At 55.4% G+C, this 19602-nt stretch overlaps 2 protein-coding genes across 2 annotated transcripts; both read left to right on the plus strand.

Annotated features, from left to right (window-relative positions):
* Nucleotides 1-2433: 2433 nt before the first annotated feature.
* Nucleotides 2434-10821, plus strand: LGI3 (leucine rich repeat LGI family member 3). The gene is made up of 8 exons (XM_072796356.1): nucleotides 2434-2690; nucleotides 3562-3633; nucleotides 4509-4580; nucleotides 4919-4990; nucleotides 5095-5166; nucleotides 5722-5891; nucleotides 6037-6201; nucleotides 8634-10821. The coding sequence occupies exons 1-8, from the start codon at nucleotides 2467-2469 to the stop codon at nucleotides 9449-9451; spliced, it is 1665 nt and encodes a 554-aa protein (XP_072652457.1). The 5' UTR covers nucleotides 2434-2466; the 3' UTR covers nucleotides 9452-10821.
* A 3323-nt stretch (nucleotides 10822-14144) lies between these two features.
* REEP4 (receptor accessory protein 4) lies at nucleotides 14145-18047 on the plus strand. The gene is made up of 8 exons (XM_072796357.1): nucleotides 14145-14522; nucleotides 15319-15391; nucleotides 15751-15827; nucleotides 15919-16039; nucleotides 16456-16569; nucleotides 16971-17106; nucleotides 17270-17424; nucleotides 17513-18047. Exons 1-8 carry the CDS (start codon nucleotides 14491-14493, stop codon nucleotides 17576-17578), a joined length of 774 nt encoding a protein of 257 aa, XP_072652458.1. The 5' UTR covers nucleotides 14145-14490; the 3' UTR covers nucleotides 17579-18047.
* Nucleotides 18048-19602: the final 1555 nt, after the last annotated feature.

The following is a 19602-nucleotide window of genomic DNA, read 5'->3' on the forward strand; positions in this document are numbered from 1 at the left end:
CAGTTCTCAAACTTTGGTTTCAGGACTCCTTTATATTCTTAAAAAATATTTAGGACCCCAAAGAGCATTTGTTTATGTGTGTTATATCTATTGATATTTACCATATTAATATTTACTGAGAAATTTCAAAGTTTCAATTAATTAATGAAAATTGTAGCAATAAACCTATTCTATTTTTAACATAAAAACATAAATTAAAAATTATTTTACAAAGTCAAAAAATTAGAGATAAGAGTGTCATTGCTTTACATTTTTGCAAATCTCTTTATTTTTTTAAGGATTTATTTATTTAGAAAGAGAGAGAGCCAACATGTGCACAGAGGAGGGGCAGATGGAGAGGGAGAGAATCCTGAAGCCGACTCCCTGTTGAGTGCTAAACCCCACACAGGGCTCAATCCCAGGACCCTGAGATTAAGACCTGAGCTGAAATCAAGAGTTAGCTGCTTAACCGACTGAACCACCCAGGCACCCCTTGCAACCCTCTTAATTTCTGGCTTAACAGAAGATAAATCATGTTGCCTCTGGGAAATTCCAGGGTACTTTGTTTGTTTTAAAGATTTTATTTATCCATTCATGAGAGATATATAGAGAGAAGCAGAGACACAGGTAGAGGGAGAAGTAGGCTCCCTGCAAAGAGCCTAATGTGGGACTTGATCCCAGGACCCCAGGATCATGACCTGAGCCAAAGGCAGATGCTCAACCACTGAGCCTCCCAGGTGCCCCCCCAGTGTACTTTTGTGATTGCGTGAAAGTGAAAAAGTAAAATTATATTTTAACATTCTTAGGACAAGGGGAAGCCCGGGTGGCTCAGCGGTTTAGCACTGCCTTCAGCCCAGGGCGTGATCCTGGGGCCCCTGGAATCCCATGTCGGGCTCCCTGCATGGAGCCTGCTTCTCCTTCTGCCTGTGTCTCTGCCTCTTTCCCTCTCTCTCTGTGTCTCGAAAGAAAGAAAGAAAGAAAGAAAGAAAGAAAGAAAGAAGAGAAAGAAAGAGAGAGAGAGAGAAAGAAGAAAGGAGAAAGAAGAAAGAAAGAAAAAGAGAAGAAAAGAGAAGAAAAGAAAAGAAAAAAGAAAGAAAGAAAGAAAGAAGAAAGAAAGAAAGAGAGAGAAAGAAAGAAAGAAAGAAAGAAAGAAAGAAAGAAAGAAAGAAAGAAAGAAAATCTTTTAAAAAAATTCCTAGGACAATTGTTTTGACCTCAGTGATCCCTGGAAGGTTCTCCTGGACTCCACTTTTATTTTATTTTATTTTATTTTATTTTATTTTATTTTATTTCATTTTATTAAGATTCTATTTATTTATTCATGAGAGACACACACAGAGAGAGGCAGAGATACAGGCAGAGGGAGAAGCAGGCTCCCCGCAGGGAGCCCCATGTGGGACTCGATCCCAGGACCCCACGGTCATAACCTGAGCCAAAGACAGACACTCAACCATTGAGCCACCCACGCGTCCCTGGACCACACTTTGAAAATCCCTGGTATAGAAGTATGACAGTGAACTTTGGCAGAGCGGGTTGAGATCCCTGTTCTGTGGCTTTCTTCGGGCGCTACCAGTCTCACATCTCTTCTCTGTAAAAGGGGATTCATATCATCCACTTCAAAAGGTTGGCAGCATTAAGTGCATAGAGTACACAACACACAGTAGATGTGACATCAAGCTCGCGACTGCTTTCCTCCTCGTTTCGGCCTGTTTCCTCATTTGGGACAAAGAGCTGGACCAGGAAACATCCAGGGCTCTAGAAGGTTCAACGGTTTACGGTTGGGTAGGGAGAGATGTTCCAGAATTCCACACACTCCAACTCGGTGACAACATTCCCCTTTTCAGCTCAGAGAGAAACAAAGGCACATTCTGTTCACGGGCTTGTGGAAACGCATGTGAACACAGCTACATACGCATGTCGCTGATGGCACACCCATGAACTCTTCTTGTTCAGAGGACGTGTCCCCTGAAGGCCACGACAGATACACGGGCACACAGAGGCACGCGGGTCCACAGCGCGGAAATGCGTCCTGGGGGAGCGCGTGCCCCCGATGCGCACAGGTGCACAGTCATGCCGTCATGGGGTGCACACGTACGCCTCGCACACCTGCACTCGCCAGTCTCACTGGTGCCCGCCAGGCAGGCAGATGGCCCCAGGGACCGCCCCTAGGGCCGCCAGCGGCCAGGGCCGCCCCCACCCCCTTCCGGGGACTCCCCACCCCTCCGCCCTGCGCGCGCCCCCGCCGGGCAGCCCTCGCTCGGCTCCGGCTCCGGGCCCGCGCAGCCCTACCCCGGCGGCAGGCGAGCGCGAGCAGGGGAGGGGCCCGAGCCGCCCGGGCCCGAGGACTCCGCTGTGCGCAGCGGGCGGCGGGGCCCCTGGCTGCGGCAGCGGCGGCGGCGGGCGGCGGGGAGGCGCAGCCGGCGGGGTGGCCGAGAGCCGCGGGGCGGGGGCCGCGGCCGGTGGCCCGGGGCAGAGCTTGCAGGCAGCATGGCGGGGCCGCGCGCCGGCCGGGGCTCCGGGCTCGGGCTCGGGCTCGGGCTCGGGCTGCTGGCGCTGTCCGCGCTCGGCTGCTGTCTGATGCTGCAAGTCGGCGCCAAGAGGCCCCCCAAGACGCCCCCCTGCCCGCCCAGCTGCTCCTGCACCAGGGACACCGCCTTCTGCGTGGACTCTAAGGCAGTGCCCAGGAACCTGCCCTCCGAGGTCATCTCTCTGTGAGTGTCCTGCCCTGGCTGGGGAGGTGGGGGAGCCCAGGGAGGCAGCCAGGCTGCAGCCGCTCCGAGAGCCCCTGGGGAAAACCCTTGCTCCCCCTCTACACAGTGCGGGGAGCGGGAGGACTTTGGGGGGTCCTGGGGACTGGAGGTTCGAGGCATCAGCCAGGTGGAGAGTTCTGTAGTCATGCAGGCTCAGCAGCCATGGCCGGGGAAAGCAGGAGTTTATGGCCAAGAATGAATCATCACCATCGCGGGCAACAATGAGACCTACTGTGTGCGGGGCTCTGGGCCGGGGGGAGGGGTTGTTTACAAGGGCATGTGGGCCCCTGCCTGTGATGTCACACCAAGGGCAGAAAGGCTTTTTGTGGGGGGAGGGAGGGTGGAAGCAGGGGGAGGGGTGGAAGTGAGATACACCCACAGGGTGCCCTGGCAGGGGACAGCCGCCTGGGCTTCCATTCACTCTGCGCTGGGCCAGCCAGCCTCAGGGACTAGGTGGGGTGTGTGGTCCTTGAGAGCAGGATGCTAACCTTCTGGGGTGAGCATCCCCGGTGCCCCATCCCTCAACAGCACCCAGCACACTGAGTGTTTGGATGATCTTGAGGGTGTGGGTAATGGAAGCTTCTTGTGGCTGAAGGGGAAGCTCAGCCTGGGGCCACTGGTGTTCAGAGAGGCAGGAGGTGAGCACAGTGATGAAGAAGGCGATGAGTTTATGAAGGGAAGAGAAAGATAGCCCCAGGTAGGGAGCCCAGGCTGGTGAAATGGGAAGTTTCCAGGCCAAGTGTGCATAGAACCATCGCCCTGTTCACCTTGTGTGCCCCCTCCCCCAGTCCCTGCATAGTCCCCACTGTACTGACTCCAGTGTCCCCTGCAGGACGCTGGTGAATGCTGCCTTCTCTGAGATCCAGGATGGAGCGTTTTCCCACCTGCCACTGCTGCAGTTCCTGTAAGGACAGGGCCTTGGGAAGGGCGGGTAGGGGTAGGGCTGCAGAAGGGCACAGACACCCCCCCCTACTTCCATCCCCCTTCCCTCAGACTGGGGAGAGAAGAGCAGATAGAGCAGATGCAGGTAGCCACTGCGGATTAATGGATTAATGTACAGGTGTCCCTTTTCTTCCCTGGATGGGATAGCCACCAAATGTGGATCCACCTAGAGTCAGGAAGGGTACAGGGAGTGGCAGTGGGGAGAAGGAAGGTGGGGGGTTGCATGCAAAAGCCAAGAGTAGGTATTTGGGGCCCAATTAGGAATGGACTTACTTCCTCTGGAGAGCCAAAGGAATTGGGTGCAGTAGCTTGGGCTGGTGCCACAGGGTGGACACTGCAGGGGAGAGGGGTCATCTCAGAGACAACTGACCCCAGGAAGCAGGGTTTGAAGAAAGAGCTGGGGGTCGACAGGAAGGGGCGTGTAAGGGTGTGGAATTTTAACAGAGCTGCTTCTGCTTGAGGCCCCAGTCGCAAGAGAGAGTACCTGTGAGTTACTCCAACTCCTTTTCACTGCAAGTTATCATAAAACCCACTACCAGGCTGAGAGGGACTGAATGAGCTGGGGTGAGGGTGGGGGACAGAACAGAAGTGGAGACAGAGACAGAGAGACACACAGTGGGGAAAGACCCAGCTTCATAATAGCGATCTGCCCCAGGACAGGCTATTGGGTGGTCTTGCTGCAGGGCTGCTCTGGGGTGGGGGTGTGGGCCAGGTGGGACTCTGTGGGGCAGCATGGCCTTGGAACTGTGAGGAAGCACCAGGGGGAGGCAGCAGGCTGGGGGCTGGTGTGATGGAAGCTCTAACTTGGAAGCTCTAACTCCCCCTCTGTCTCTCCAGGTTACTCAACTCCAACAAGTTTACTCTGATTGGAGACAACGCTTTCACAGGACTGTCACACCTCCAGTACCTGTGTGTGGCAAGGAGCTGGGCAATGGCAGCTAGGAGGGAGGATGGAGCCCCAGGCCTGGGTGGGGTGGGCTGAGAGGGCAGGTTGAAGGAGGAAGGCTGGGGGGAGGAGGGAGGGAGAGCCTTTGAATCCTCTGACTGCAGGACCCAAGCTGAGGGTCATTGCATCCATCCCTCCGCCTAAACCGCCCTACCTGTCACCACAGGCTTCATGTCACCAGAATCAGAATGGAAGCCTGTCTCAGGACCATGGGCAGGAATCTAGGTGGGGCAGAAGGAAATAGCTGGTTGGGGGTCTGGGATCCTAAGTGGCATCTAAGATGAGTTCTCATTTTCTCCAGCTTCATTGAGAATAATGACATCTGGGCACTCTCCAAGTTCACCTTCAGAGGACTCAAGTCTTTGACACACCTGTGAGTACATCATGTCCCTACACACATTGAACCAAAGTCCCATCTCTCCTGTGGCCTTTGGCCTCAGTCACAATCTTCAGGTGACCCAGGGGTCTCTCTTGCAGATCACTGGCCAACAATAACCTGCAGACACTGCCTAGAGACATCTTTCGGCCCCTGGACATCCTGAGTGACTTGTAAGGCTGAGCCCTACACAATGCCACAGAAGGGCGTGTCGCTGGAGGGAGTGGTGTGGGAGTCAGAATTGGGAAGATCATAAGGTCTTGAGAGGCTGGGAGTGCTTGGGTTTGGGGATGCCTTTTAGAAGGCTAAGTAGCTACACAACACGTGTGTGTGTGTGTGTGTGTGTGTTTATAAAAGACATATATGTATGTCTTTTAAATATGTGCTTTTTAAATGTATGTTTGATTTGAACATACATTAAATACATTAAAGTCCTATAGCATGGCCACAACCATTAATCAGTATTCACACAAGAAAACCCAAACAACCCAGGATTGTAGAAGGTTTGAGGAATTAAGATGCAAGTAGGGTCTGAGACTGGGCCCCTACTCTGCTAGACAAGCATGTATGCATGGGAGTGTGTCTAGCCCCAGGGGATCTTTTCCCTAACTTTGCAATGAGCAGCAGCCTTGAGTATATCTACTTCCAAAAACCTAGAGAGCCTGGGTGGGCAGAGCAGCTGGGAGCCTGCTCCTCTCTCTGTTCCCTCCATCACCCTCATGATCCAGGGACCTGCGGGGCAACTCGCTCAACTGCGACTGCAAGGTGAAGTGGCTGGTGGAGTGGCTGGCACACACCAACACCACTGTGGCCCCCATCTATTGCGCCAGCCCTCCTCGCTTCCAAGAGCACAAGGTGCAGGACCTGCCACTGCGGGAATTCGACTGCATCACCACTGGTAGGATGTGCTCCTGGCAGCCCTCCCCAGAGCAGCTCCACAGATGCTGCTGGAAGCACCCCCAATCCCCAGGCCAGCCACCCATTCCCCCAACAAGCTCTTACTTACCCTTCTTCTCCCCGCCCCTCACCTCTTATCCCTGCAGATTTCGTGCTGTACCAGACCCTGCCTTTCCCAGCAGTGTCAGCCGAGCCCTTCCTTTACTCCAGTGACCTCTATTTGGCTCTGGCCCAGCCAGGTGCCAGTGCTTGCAGTGTTCTCAAGTGGGACTATGTTGAACGGCAGCTTCGAGATTATGATAGAATCCCAGGTACCTACCCCCAGCCTGGCTGTGGTGGCTCCGATTTAAGGGGGTAGGGAGGTGCTGGGCTCCATCGTTCCTTTCCATTGAATTCCTGTAGGTAGAGGCATAGATGAGACATGATCTCTGCCCATAATAACTTCCCAGTCTTTGGGGAGAGGCCAATACATACACAGATAACATCCATATAATAGGTGGGTATGAGGAGGGAGATATGAATATGATGCTCTGAGATCACAAAGGAGAGGCCTACCTTTGAGGGCAATCAAGGAATGCTTCCTGGTAGAGGGGATGCCTGAGCTGAGTCTTGAACGATGAGGGAGAGTTGGAGGTGATGCCTAAATGCCTGGCTTAAGTAACTGGGTGGTGCCAGTGAACCAAGGAGGAGATAGGAGTGGCTAGTGAGTTCAGCTTGGGATCCACTGAATTTGAGCTGAGTCTAGAAGGTGGAGTTCAGACAAAAAATGTGGGAAGGATATTCTGGCAAAGAGAACAGCATGACCAAATTCAAGAAGGTGTGCAAAAGCTTAGTACATGAGTGCATGTCTGTGTAAAAACTATAAGCAGCTCATATGACTATAGCGTAAGGTTCAAGGTGGAGAGAAGCAGATAAGACCCAAGAGACAGGTCATGCACAGGTTGAGCAGAGTGTGTGAACCAAACCAAGGTGTATTGTAGAACACTATCTATGCTGTGTGGAGAGTGGCTTGGCACTGGGTAAGACATGTGGGCACACCATCACGGGAACGTGCTGGAGTCTGGGCTGGGGCAATAGCACTGGGGATGGAAAGAGATATTTAGAATGGAGGAGTGAACTGACACAAGAGGAAACAGAAAATTTAAATTATCTCTGAAAGGACTCAAAGTCCTTATAAAAAAGAAACCCGGGCAGCCCCGGTGGCTCAGCGGTTTAGTGCCGCCTTCAGCCTAGGCCATGATCCTGGAGACCTGGGATCGAGTCCCACGTCGGGCTCCCTGCATGGAGCCTGTTTCTCCTTCTGCCTGTGTCTCTGCCTCTCTCTCTGTGTGTGTCTCTCATGAGTAAATAAATAAAATTTATTAAAAAAAAAAAAAGAAAAGAAACCCTTCACCCAAAAGAAGACTCCAGGGCCAGATGGTCTCCCTGGTAAATTCTAGAAAACATTTACAGAAGAAATAACAGCAATCGCCCCACACACTGTCTTAGAAAGCAGAGGGGAGGGTTGACAGGACTCGAGGCTGACCAGCTGTTGGGGAGTGAGGGACAGGGAGCTGTGGGGGATGGCTCCAGGTTTCTGGAGGGGGTGACTGAGTAGAGCCACAAATGGAAATTGAGTACACAGAGGAGCACACAGATATGTGCCTAGTCATGGCCAGCTGGAATTTGAGGTGCTCTTGTGAGTGTGGCATGGAGGGTCTGAACTGCAGCTCGGGAGCTGGGGATCACGAGGATCTTGGCAGGTGGACCAAGGCCGTGGAAGGGATTTGGGGTGATTGCCAGAGCCTGAGGTCCAGCATCCACTTTCTTGCAAAGGAGAGGTGAGGAGAAGGGTGGGTAAAGCAGCACTGGGAAGGAGAGGAGAGGCGATGATCCGGGACACCAGGACAGGTGAAGTGTGTCCCCATGTGCTTCGGGTACCTGAGAAAGGGTCATATCAATCTGGTTATTGAGCAAAAGTACATTCATGCAGACATCCTCGTGCATAAAAGTCCTTTCAAAAGTGGGAGTGCTTAGGAGAATGTGTTTTCATACACAACTATGCAAACATCAAACTGACATTGGGTATACCTCGGCTCTGTCACCTGGCTGCAGATGGGATCAGACTCCTCCTCTTCCCCTGTCTGGCATCTGGCCAGCTGGCTAGCTTTGGGCAAGTCACTTAGACTCTGAGCCTGCTCCTTTTTTTCTTTTTTAAGATTGTATTTATTCATGAGAGACACAGAGAAACAGGCAAGGGGAGAAGCAAGCTCCTCACAGGGAGCCTGATGTGGGACTCGATCCCGGATCTCAGGATCACGCCCTGAGCCGAAGGCAGATGCTCAACCACTGAGCCACCCAGGCGTCCCATGAGCCTGCTCCTTTTGATATGAAATGGGCAACATAATAGGATCCATTTCAGAGTTGATTAAGTGAAGCGATCTGTTCACACTTAGGACTTCACACAATAAAAATTCAACAATTGACGTTATGGCTAAACAACCGGTCAATATCGAGGGGCACCTCTTTTGTGCCCAGTGTTTTAGCTTATATTTAAACCCTAGGGGCAAGGGTGGAGAGACAGTGATGCAGAGACGGATGACTAGCTGTGAAAGGCGGCTGAGCTTCAGGGATGCTGTAGTGGAGAGCCTTAGTTCTGGGCCAGGGTCAGAGGGGACTGACCCCCTTTCCTGAGGGCCTGGCACAGGGTGGGGGTCGGCGGCTGCCTGACACCGCCTGATGCTGCCTCTCCTCGTCCTGGCAGCCCCCTCCGCGGTGCACTGCAAGCCAATGGTGGTAGACAGCCAGCTGTACGTGATTGTGGCCCAGCTGTTTGGTGGCTCTTACATTTACCACTGGGACCCCAACACCACGCGCTTCACCAAGCTGCAGGATATCGACCCACAGCGTGTGCGCAAGCCCAACGACCTAGAGGCTTTCCGCATCGACGGTGACTGGTACTTTGCCGTGGCCGACAGCTCCAAGGCGGGGGCCACCAGCCTCTACCGCTGGCACCAGAATGGCTTCTATTCCCACCAGGCCCTGCACGCCTGGCACCGAGACACCGACCTGGAGTTTGTGGATGGTGAGGGCAAACCACGGTTGATTGTGTCCAGTAGCTCGCAGGCACCTGTGATCTATCAGTGGAGCCGCACCCAGAAGCAGTTTGTGGCTCAGGGTGAGGTGAGCCAGGTGCCCGATGCCCAGGCTGTGAAACACTTCCGTGCCGGGCGCGACAGCTACCTGTGCCTCAGCCGTTACATCGGCGACTCTAAGATCCTGCGCTGGGAGGGCACCCGCTTCTCCGAGGTGCAGGCCCTGCCCTCCCGGGGCTCCCTGGCCATGCAGCCCTTCCTCGTGGGTGGCCGCCGCTACCTGGCGCTGGGGAGTGATTTCTCCTTCACGCAGATCTACCAGTGGGATGAGGGGCGCCAAAAGTTCGTGCGGTTCCAGGAGCTGGCTGTGCAGGCCCCACGGGCATTCTGCTACATGCCTGCGGGGGACGCCCAGCTGCTCCTGGCCCCCAGCTTCAAGGGACAGACGCTCGTGTACCGGCACGTAGTGGTGGACCTCAGTGCCTAGAGCGGTGCCGAGTCCTCTGGGCGCTCGGGTGGCCCCTGGAGGCTAGCATAGAAGTCTCTGTGTGAGCAGCATGTGTGCCCGTGTGAAGACACATGTAACCAACCTGCATACGTGCCCTCACAGATGCCCCCCGTGCCCCCCCGTGAGCATGGGCACACACTGTGGACTAGCCCAGGGGAGCCGCTTACCGTAGTTGTGACAGCATGAAGACTTGTATATGCACCAGGCAAGCCTGCAGCCCTGTGCCCTCTCATGTGTGGGCACATGTCGGTCCCACACCCCTACCTGAAGGCCCCCTGCCCCGTGATCTGCCACTTTCCCCATGCTCTGGCCCCAGGGGAAGAGTGGGAGGGGCAGAGCCACCCCCTCCTCCTGTTTTTCGGCTTATCTTCTCAGCTCTCTGGCCTCTCCTTGTCGGTGCTCCAGGTGTGTGTTTATCTACTCACGCTCCGCATTGCAGCCCACGGCCACATCCTTCACCCTACTGGGTTCACTCACCCATGCTGTCCTCCTTGTGCATGCACCCAGGGATGCTGATGGACACCCTCAGTTACACATGCACACGCACCTGTTGACATTCCCACTTCTGTGTGCATATGTCCAGATTCAGTGTGGCCTAAGGACGGTCTCCTTCATCACCTTGACTCTTTTCTTGGAGAAGGCACACAGCACCTGCCCTCCTCTGCTCATCCCTGGTGTGCCTACCTTGTAGCTGATAAGGATGGGAATGGTGGTGCCTGCCTCTGGGTACCAGCTTGGTCTCCTGGGGGCAAAGCCCCTCTGCCTAAAGCAATAACAAAGCAGACCCTGAGTTCTTCTGGGGGCTCTCTCTGTTCTCACTGGAGTTTCCTGCTCTGAGCCTGAATCCAGCTCACCTGTGGACAGGAGACCACCTGGAAAAAAGCCTTTCAGCTCTTCTTTACTGTAGCTGCCCCATCTTCAGACCACCCATTGGTTCAGCCCCACCTCTGGGCTGTGGTGGGTTCAAGAGCTGGCCACTCCGGGGGCTCTGCAAGTACCTGGGCCAACTGGGTGGGTGCCAAGAGTGGAATGGGGCTAGAGAGCATCTTAGGGATCCTAGGGCTTCTCCGATCCACAGAGGCAGGCCGCAGGCATTGCCTTTTATTGCAAGCTGAGCGATAGAGGGGGTGAGGGTCCGGTAGAAGCAGCACCTGGGAGCCAAGCTTCTGCTGCCCTCTGCTGTATGCTGGGAATAGACAGCTCTGAGCTGCAAGGCCAGTGGAGAAGGCATGGGGTGGGGAAATTTCTCTGTGTCCAGACTGTGTGAGGGCCTACTGGTGGCAGGATGCCCAGGAGCACTCAGGGGCAATGTGATGATTCACTGCTGCAAATAAAAATTTCCCACCCCATTACTGACTCTCAGGTGTCCAATGGCTACAGTGAGAGGCAGCTGTTTCACTAAGAACAGAGCCAGGGCTGTGCTCTCTCTGTCCCTACTGTTTTTAGGGGGCCAGCGTTCAGACCCCCTTCTTCCTTGCTTTTTTCCAGAGTTGCAAGTGGGTACCCCACAATCAGCTGGTGCTGGGGTCAGGAGTTCATGGTGATGACACTCAGGTGCAGAGCAAGTGTGACTACTACCTGAGTCTACCACCTGGGGCTGATTCATGACCCAAATGTTCTTCCTGGAGCTCCCAGTCTTGGGGCCCCACCGAGACTACAGAAGAGATACAAAGCATGCAATCCTGTCCCTCTGTCAGGTCAACTCCAACCAACATGGCCAAAGACAAGCGCAGCAGTCCCTCTCCTCACCTCTCCCCTCCACTCCACTACTGCCAGCCCTTGCCCTAGGTGTGAGATTTCAAGCAAGTCCACTGAGTTCCGTGGCCCTTGGTTTCTCCTTCTGTGAAGTAGATAAAACCTACTCTGTCAACTCTTGATTCTGCTACTTAGCAGCAGGCGTGGCCTCAGCCATATTATTTCATGCATTTGTATCTCCGTTTCCTCATCTATAACATGTGGATAATCAAGACACTTAGCTGACACGGTTAGTGTGAGATTTACATGCATGAAATGTATAATATATTTGTATATGGATAGCCCATGGAATAGTGTGTCTGACACAGAATTGTGACTTGTATTGGTCCTTGGGACTCCATGAGATGCAGAGGTGGCTCAGAGAAGGGTACTTGTGGGAAAGGAGGCTGATCTTTGGAGAGAACTGCTGTCTGTGGACTAGGGTTTCTTATCCATCAGTCTCAGAGCCCCTGAACCCTATGTCTCACCTGTAGCCTCAGGTGCCCAGACAAACCTGCCCCTGGACGAACCTCACAATGGTGAATCTCACAGGTGCCATGTCTGGGGTTCCACCTCTTGAAACCATATCCATATGCTCTTGGCTTAGCAGGTGCCCCACAGGTCCCCCAGCCACACTATCCTGGGAATTCCTGCTCTGCTTTCTCAAATGGGGAATGGCCCTTCACGCTGTGCCAGGGAGAAGTTGCCAGGGGAAGTGGGTTGAGCCTCCCAGACACATTGGCACTCTGTTGCCCGGTAGAAAGATAAACATCATTCTGACTGTCACTCCCCCTAGGACTCTTTCCAGGGGTGGGAGACACTCCTCCTCTTGAATGCCACGGGGAATGAGGCCTGCTGTATGCCTGCCTGGTCACCTGCCCTGGGGGTCATCTGTGTGTCCAGAGAGTTGCTTAGCAATCCAGTGTAGCTGGGTAACTATGTCAACATCTCATGACCAAAGGCCATGAGAGACAGAGTCCACTCACTCTGCAGAGCTGAGGATGACACCCCTCAGCTCCCAGCCGCACACCCCTCCATGCTGGGCCCTGCTCCCAGGAGCACACCTCTGATGTCCATTAGATTTCCTAGTGCCGTTATGAGGACCAGGAGTCTCTATGTGAGAGACTTTCCCCTCCAGGGTGGTCTTTTGGGGAGAGAGGTCTTAAAGTGGGCACAAGAGAGCTCTTCACCAGCAAGTGAGGGTAGATGCTGAGGTCAGGTCAGGTGACTCTGGAAGGCAGCCAGGGAGGACGTGGTTCTGCAGCAGGGACCAAAGGGAGCACATGCACACAGCCCAGGCACCCTTATCTCCAGAGGAACGGGTGCTCTTCCCTCTACCGCAGCCCCCAGCTCCTCCTGAGCTGGCCCCCTATGGAGTTACCACATCCGTTTTTCTGGGCACAGATTTTCATAACGTCTGTGGCTAGAGATGGAGGGTGGGACTCTGGCTCTTGGTGTTTCTTGTTCTTCCAACATAGGGTAGGAGCGAGGCCCAGGGTGAGGGGGTGGTTAGATGGGAAAGAGGGAGGCCTCAGGGAAGTTTCTCCTGTGGGTCAGTTTCACTGCTAGCTCTCACACCCCACATCACCAATAAAATGGATGATAGTAATTAAGACTACATAATTACCTTGTGTTTATTTATTCCCAGGAAGCCTCCTTTCCCTGGCCCCCATCATTATTTATTCCATCCTCTCAATAGGTGATGGGAATTAACTATGGCTCTAATAAAAAGTAATAACTGTTCAAGTTTCCCATCCCCATGGTTCTAGGTAACTCTGCTGCCAGCCCTGTGAAGCAGGGGGGAGGCTGCGCAGGGTGAAGGGCACAGTCCCCATTGTCAGCCAGAGGAATGGGGCACTGTGCAGAAGAGATACAAAGCATGCAATCCTACACACAAAGTTCTGGAAGCAACCAAGCCTGCCTTCTCCTTTGAGCCTCCCACTTTCTTCCCCATATACACCTGCCCCTGGAGGAGCTTCTCCGTTCCCTCTGGCCTTCCAGGGCTGTGTTCAGAAGACTGATCATTCTGTCTTCATTCACCCATCATCCAGCAACAAATGCCACTAGATGATGTTACTTTTCATCAATGGTGAAAAAAAAAAGGGGGGGGGAGAGGGTGCAATCTTTGTAAAGGTCAAGACCTTGCACACAAAAATTAGCTACTAAGTGGCAATTGTTGATATGATTCAGCTCTCGGGGACATTTGTGTTCTGTCCTCACAGAAATAGGTGGAATTTCAAAGGTCTGGTGAAGAAGGCATGGGTGGGGGGGTGGGGGCTGGGGGCTCTCTGTCCAGAATGTCTCGTGGTCAGTCCGCCCAGGTATGTGCCTCTGGAGAGGTATCCCTGAGAGAAGTCAACTCCTGAAGCCCACTCTTCGGGGTGAGTCTCAAAGGGATGATGAGCCACGCATGTGACGACAGCTCCCCTCTCCCACTTCCTCCCGCTTTCTTTCTGGGTCATCTCAGCGTCACGGAGGCGCTTATGCATCTCGTGCCCCGGAGCTGCGGGACCTGGATCTGCCGGCGCTCGGCCAAGCCTCCCTCCCCTTGTGCGTGAGCCTGGAAGCGGGATCCTGCGCCCGGCCCAGGACTTTTTCCCATTTTACAGAAGGGAAAGATGAGGCAAAAGGGGGAAGCCAGGGAAGAGCCGCGAAAATTGTGGAGTCCAAGTTTCCTCCTCTGCATCTTTTTTGTTGCGGTTTCCCACCCCTGATCTTGCCAATGCGGGCGGGCTCCTGGACCCGCGGGCCCCCGCGCACGGCGGGGAGGCGGGTCGCCCTTTAAGGGGCGGGCCCCGGGCGTCCTCGCCCCCGCCCCGCCCCCCCGGGGCCGCACTGCGCCTGCGCCCGGCGCCGGAGCCCAGGGGTTGGGCAGCGCGCAGTTCCGTGCAACTTTCAAGTGAGTTGCAAACTCCGCCCCGAGGCCGGTGCCGGTGGCCGGGCGCCGCGAGACCGCGGGGACCGGGGCGAGCGGAGGCCGGACCCGCCCAGCGGCGCGGCGGGAGCCCGACGCCTGGTTCCCGCAGCGGCATCCGCCCAGGAGCGCGGCGGCGAGGGAGGACGCGCCCGCCCCGGGCTCCCGAGTCGGTGCCCCCGAGCCCGGCCTCCGAGCCTCGGCACCGGGCGCCCCACTCCTCCGGCTCCGCGCACCGCAGACTCAGGGGCGGCCCGAGCGCCCCTCTGGTTCCCGCGCTTCCGCCGAGCCCCCGTCCCAGCCCCGCCCGAGCGTCCCTCTGCTCCTCTTCTTGGGGGATCCCCTCCCCCTTCGTCCCCGAGGCTGCAGGATGGTGTCCTGGATGATCTGTCGCCTGGTGGTGTGAGTACGGGTGCCTTCCTACACCTTCTATCCCCAGGAGCCACAGCGCTCCTGATCTGGAACACGGGGACATCTGATGGGAAAGGGGCCTCCTGTGGGGCTCCCTCAACACTCACCGTGAGGGTTAACGGACCTGCGGGCCTGCACGTGCCATGGGGTACCCTGGCTTGCCCTCCAGCCCTCAAGCCTCCTTGGTCCGTGGCCACCCCTCCCGCAGTCACACACACCGCAGACAGGTGTGTGGGGCCGAGGACTTCAGGCCGACCTGCAGTCCCTTAGCAAACACAAGATGTGGCACGTCGTGGGCGGATGTTCCAGGTGCCTGCTTCCCTTCTGAGCAGTCACCTGACTCACCATCCTGGCCTCAGCCTCCCCATTCTGGCCTCTTCTCACCTTTTAGTACTCCATCTGGCTCCAGTATTCCTATCTGCAACCTGGCAGTGCCAGGTCTGGTGGCCGTGGACCTGATGGCATGTCCACAGGAGCGGACAGCCTGGTGCTCTCACCAGCTCAGCAGCCTGCCTCCCACCCACCTGTGTGCGGCTGTGTGTGTTCCGCTCGATCATTCACCCATAGGCCACTGATGCAGGCCCGGGCAGGCTTGGGGTGTTTGTAAACAGCAGGGTGGGGAGGTGGCCTCCAGGGCACTGACTCAGGCACACATTGTGCAAGCCAAGCGGGAAGAACAGGTAGGCCCTTGCCACTTCACATCTGTGAGGGAGGTGGCCACCTGGTGGGGCGAGGAGGACAGGATGCTGCTCATATTCCCCCTCTGTTTTATGGGCTGCCCTTCTAGGCTGGTGTTTGGGATGCTATACCCAGCTTATGCTTCCTACAAGGCTGTGAAGACCAAGAACATTCGTGAATATGTGAGTGTGGCTGTGGGCAGGAGGGCTTCATTCAGGTCTGGGGGGACTTGGCAAAGTGGGGAGGGTCTGAACTGGCATCCCCTGCCTCCAGGGGCATAAGCAGGTGGCATATCCTAAGCAGAGTGGGTGTGGTTGGAAGGCAGGCGATTGGGGAGCCCATGCAGAATCGTGTGGGTGAAGCTTCTTGGGGGTGGGTACAGAAATGAGTGGCAGTTTCTCAGAGGCAACTCTAGGGCCAACCAGTTGCCAGGAGAATGCAGCAGGACTGGCTCTCTGGAATCTCTGGGTCAGCCTAGGACAGGGGAGTTGGCTCTGCAGGCTCAGCTGTTGGCCTCTGACACCCCCACCCACACCCCCAGGTCCGATGGATGATGTACTGGATAGTCTTTGCACTATTCATGGCGGTGGAGACCTTCACAGACATCTTTATTTCCTGGTATGCATGCAGGGGGCCTATGGGCTGTGGGGAGGTGCTGGCCCACTCAGCCGGGCTCCCTGCTGACCTTGCCCACCCTGTCCTCTGACAGGTTCCCTTTCTACTATGAGATCAAGATGGCCTTTGTGCTGTGGCTGCTCTCACCTTACACCAAAGGGGCCAGCCTGCTTTACCGAAAGTTTGTCCACCCGTCCTTGTCCCGTCATGAGAAGGTACTTCGGGGGGAGTCAGGGAGTGAAACATAGGGGTGGGTGTGAACGAAAGGACCCTGGACTCGGGGTTCAGGATACTGGATGATATCTGGGTTCTAATCTGAGTCCTGTTGCCCTTAGCTGTGGGACCTTGATAGAAAGTAGCCTTTTTCCTCTTTTGCGATAATCAAATGGGAGCACATGTGAATGTGCAGAGCTGGCAGTTGTTTTGGGGACAGTGGGAGAAGGCTGAGCATGGTCATCCCCTGAGGTGGGGGAATGGGTGGGTGGGGAGCCCTGCCCTTGGTGTGGTTGCCAGCGCCCTGTAGGTGGGGGTGGACAGGGAGGCACAGGACGCAGTGGCTTCTCTGGGTCTGCAGAGGAAGGATGACTCCCACTGTGCACCTGAACTCTTCCCCCTTCCCCGCCCTCCACAGGAGATTGACACCTGCATCGTGCAGGCCAAGGAGCGCAGTTATGAGACGATGCTCAGCTTTGGGAAGCGGGGCCTCAACATTGCTGCTTCGGCCGCTGTACAGGCTGCCACCAAGGTGACCTGGGCCCCAGCCCTCCAGCAGCCCTCCCACCCCCAGTGCCTTCTGGGGGAGTCCAGCTCTCTGTCAGGGAGCTGGGAGACAGCACCAAACCATGCCAGGGGACAGGGTAGGAGGTGATGGGTGGGGTGTTGGCCGGAGGATGGAGCTGGGCCAGTGACCGCGAGCGGTAAATCCTGCTCTCTGGGCCTTCATTTCCTGTTGGCAGCACAAAGACATGGACCTAGAAGGTTACTAAGTTGCTTTCAGTTCCGAGGCCAGGGCCCCAGTGATGACCTGCCAGTCAGTGCTTAATTTCCCTGCACAGCTGCCCTGGTTCAGACCTGGGAATAGAGGATGCTGCTAGGATCCCCTGCTCCATCCCTCCAGGTGATGCAGCGGCTCCCCCTCTCTTGCAGAGTCAGGGGGCACTGGCCGGAAGGCTACGAAGCTTCTCCATGCAGGACCTGCGCTCTATTCCTGATGCCCCTGCCCCTGCCTACCAGGATCCCCTCTACCTGGAGGACCAAGTACCTCTTCGCAGGCGACCCATCGGTGAGTAGGAGAGAGATCTGGAGCTGTTTGTTCCAAGAGGGATGCTCCTTCCATTTGAGCTGTGGCTTCCCTGGGGATTAGAAGAAGGCGTGGCTGGGCCCCAGGCCTTCAGACTGTGGAAATGCCCAGCTTTGGCTCCCTGGCCTCTCTCTCCTCTATTCAGGGTACCGGGCAGGGGGGCTGCAGGACAGCGACACCGAAGATGAATGCTGGTCGGATACAGAGGCAGTCCCCCAGCCACCTGCCCGGCCCCGAGAGAAGCCTCTCAACCGCAGCCAGAGCCTGCGTGTGGTCAAGAGGAAGCCGCCCGTGCGGGAGGTCAGTGGCCAGGAAGGCGTGAGGGAGGCGGGCTGTCCAGGGACTTTGGCCTACACCTCCTCCCGTTGTATCTGCTCTCTCCCCTCAGGGTACCTCGCGCTCCCTGAAGGTTCGGACAAGGAAAAAGACCATTTCTTCAGACATGAATGGCTAGGATCTGCAGAGCCTGGCCGAGTCTTACGTCTTGCCTTATGGGGTACCAGGGACTGCTTGGAGGGGGCGACTGGGTGCACATCTGACCTGCCTACACCAGCTGCTCAGGCTGTGTCCTCCTGGCTCCTGCTCTCGGTTAGGGGCTGGGGCGGTGCACAGGGATATACCTGTGATGTACCAAAGCAGGCTAGGCCCATGATTCTATTTATTGCCTTTCTCATCCTTATACCCTCTTGGGTGTGTGGGACCAGAGCCCTTCCCAGACCTCTGCAAGTGAAGCCAAAAGTCCACCCAGCTGTGTTCATTCCTTCCTGTCCTTCAAAGTACTTGACAGCCTCCTCTAAGGCCCCGTGTGTGTATATGTGTGTGTGTGTGTGCGCGCGCACGTGCGCGTGTTCCCTGGTTGTGTTTTGTGTTGGTGAATGAGGTCAGGTTTATGCACATTTTGGTAAATAAACATATAAAAGTGTTCTGTTTGTCCTGGTTTTATATTCCTGGTCCTCACAGTACACAATGCTAAACAGCCTGCTACAGGCCAGACCAGGCCTAGGATGGGGGCTAAAAGGACAGACCTTTTGGGACCAGTCTCCTGGTGGGGGCATGTAGCCATTAACATATAGTTGTGATGTGGCAAGTACTGTCACAGGAAGCTCTTGGAGACTTCTGAGAACACAGATGGGAGACTAGGGGTGGTGGTAGGGAGGACACCCTGGAGAGGGGTCAGAGTCTGAGACTATAAGCAGAGGAGATGGCATTGGACCTTGATGGGAAGCAGAAGGTAGTGGGAACAGAGGCGTGGAGGGAACTCTGGGCAGCACAGTAGTTTCATGGGGATTAACTGGAGCTGTAAACAGTTAGGCCTGGGGAGACCAACTGCCCCCGTGGGCCCTCAGGGGTCTCTCGGAGGCAGCTCTAGGGGCATTGAGTTCCTGTAAACATCCCAGATGGCCTTGGGAGCATTGCATGTCTTCGGAATGGCCGCGAGAGGGCAGCAGCTGCCAGGGTCTGGGCTGCCCCTAGCTTCCAGGTCAAGGAGGGCGGGGTTGGGAGTCTGGCCAGAGCCCTGCCCTAGAGGGGCCTGGCCTCTGGCTGGCTGGCTGGCTGGCTGGGAAACGATGCAGAATTCTGGTCTGGCCTCCAATGGCCCTCTCTGCTGCTCCTTCCTGTTTGTGGTCATTGGTCCCCTCTGCCCCATGCATGGAGGCTCCCCTGTTCTGAGATCCAGGCTCTTTGCTCCAGCTGACTCTACTCCATCCCCTATGCTAATCCCTGGGGCAGCCTCAATGGCTTTGCCCTCCCCTGCCCCTGGGTTCTGGTCTCACCACACTGTCCCAAGGCTGCTCCCCTCGGCCACCCCATGCCTGCTCTTCCTTCCCACTTTTGATTAAGCAAAGAGGTGGATGGGAAGAGGGGAAATAGGGTGGCCCCCCCCAGTGACCTGAAGAGTATGGATTAACTCTTGGTGTGGGGATTATCTGGGTTTTATTTGGGGAAGGCACTTAATCGGCCGGAGTGGTTTAGCCCCTCACATATTGGTGTTCAGTGATTTCCTATCTAGGTGTTCCCTTGCATCATGGTGTTGTCTCATCTCTTCCTTTGTTCATTCAGAAAACCCCTATGGAGTATTTCCCGGGTACCAGGCACGCTTCAAGATACTCAGGATGTGGAGTCTAGGAATAGCTGGTATCTCAAACGTGACTACCCAGCAGCTCTTGCTTGGAGCCCCCAACATACATTCACTTAATATTCATAGCAACCTCCAGAGGCAGGTACTATTATTATAACACCCATTTTACAAATGGGAGAACAGGCACGGAGAGGGCAGGTGATCTGCCCGAGGTTACATAGCTAATAAATGGCGGAAGTCATCTTCGAACCAGGCAGTGTGGCTTCATCACTGTGTGTGTCTAAGTAGATGAGAGGAGGCCAGAAGAAGGAGACAGAGCTGTATCGAACACCGGTTGCGCACCCAGCCTCGTGCTGGGCATTTCATAGAGATGGTCTCCTCGAATCTTCCTGACAAGG

This window comes from Canis lupus, chromosome 24 (assembly GCF_048164855.1).
Source record: "Canis lupus baileyi chromosome 24, mCanLup2.hap1, whole genome shotgun sequence".
NCBI classification, from domain to species: domain Eukaryota; kingdom Metazoa; phylum Chordata; class Mammalia; order Carnivora; family Canidae; genus Canis; species Canis lupus.

Bases quoted from the DNA above. Each gene is read 5' to 3' on its own strand.
- REEP4 (XM_072796357.1), top strand. From the start codon at position 14,491: ATGGTGTCCTGGATGATCTGTCGCCTGGTGGT. The intron at 16,040-16,455 runs GTACTTCGGGGG...CGCCCTCCACAG, and splicing joins CCTTGTCCCGTCATGAGAAG to GAGATTGACACCTGCATCGT. The intron at 17,107-17,269 runs GTGAGTAGGAGA...TCCTCTATTCAG, and splicing joins TCTTCGCAGGCGACCCATCG to GGTACCGGGCAGGGGGGCTG.
- LGI3 (XM_072796356.1), top strand. From the start codon at position 2,467: ATGGCGGGGCCGCGCGCCGGCCGGGGCTCCGGGCTCGGGCTCGGGCTC. The intron at 4,581-4,918 runs GTGTGTGGCAAG...CATTTTCTCCAG, and splicing joins CTGTCACACCTCCAGTACCT to CTTCATTGAGAATAATGACA. The intron at 5,892-6,036 runs GTAGGATGTGCT...TTATCCCTGCAG, and splicing joins ATTCGACTGCATCACCACTG to ATTTCGTGCTGTACCAGACC.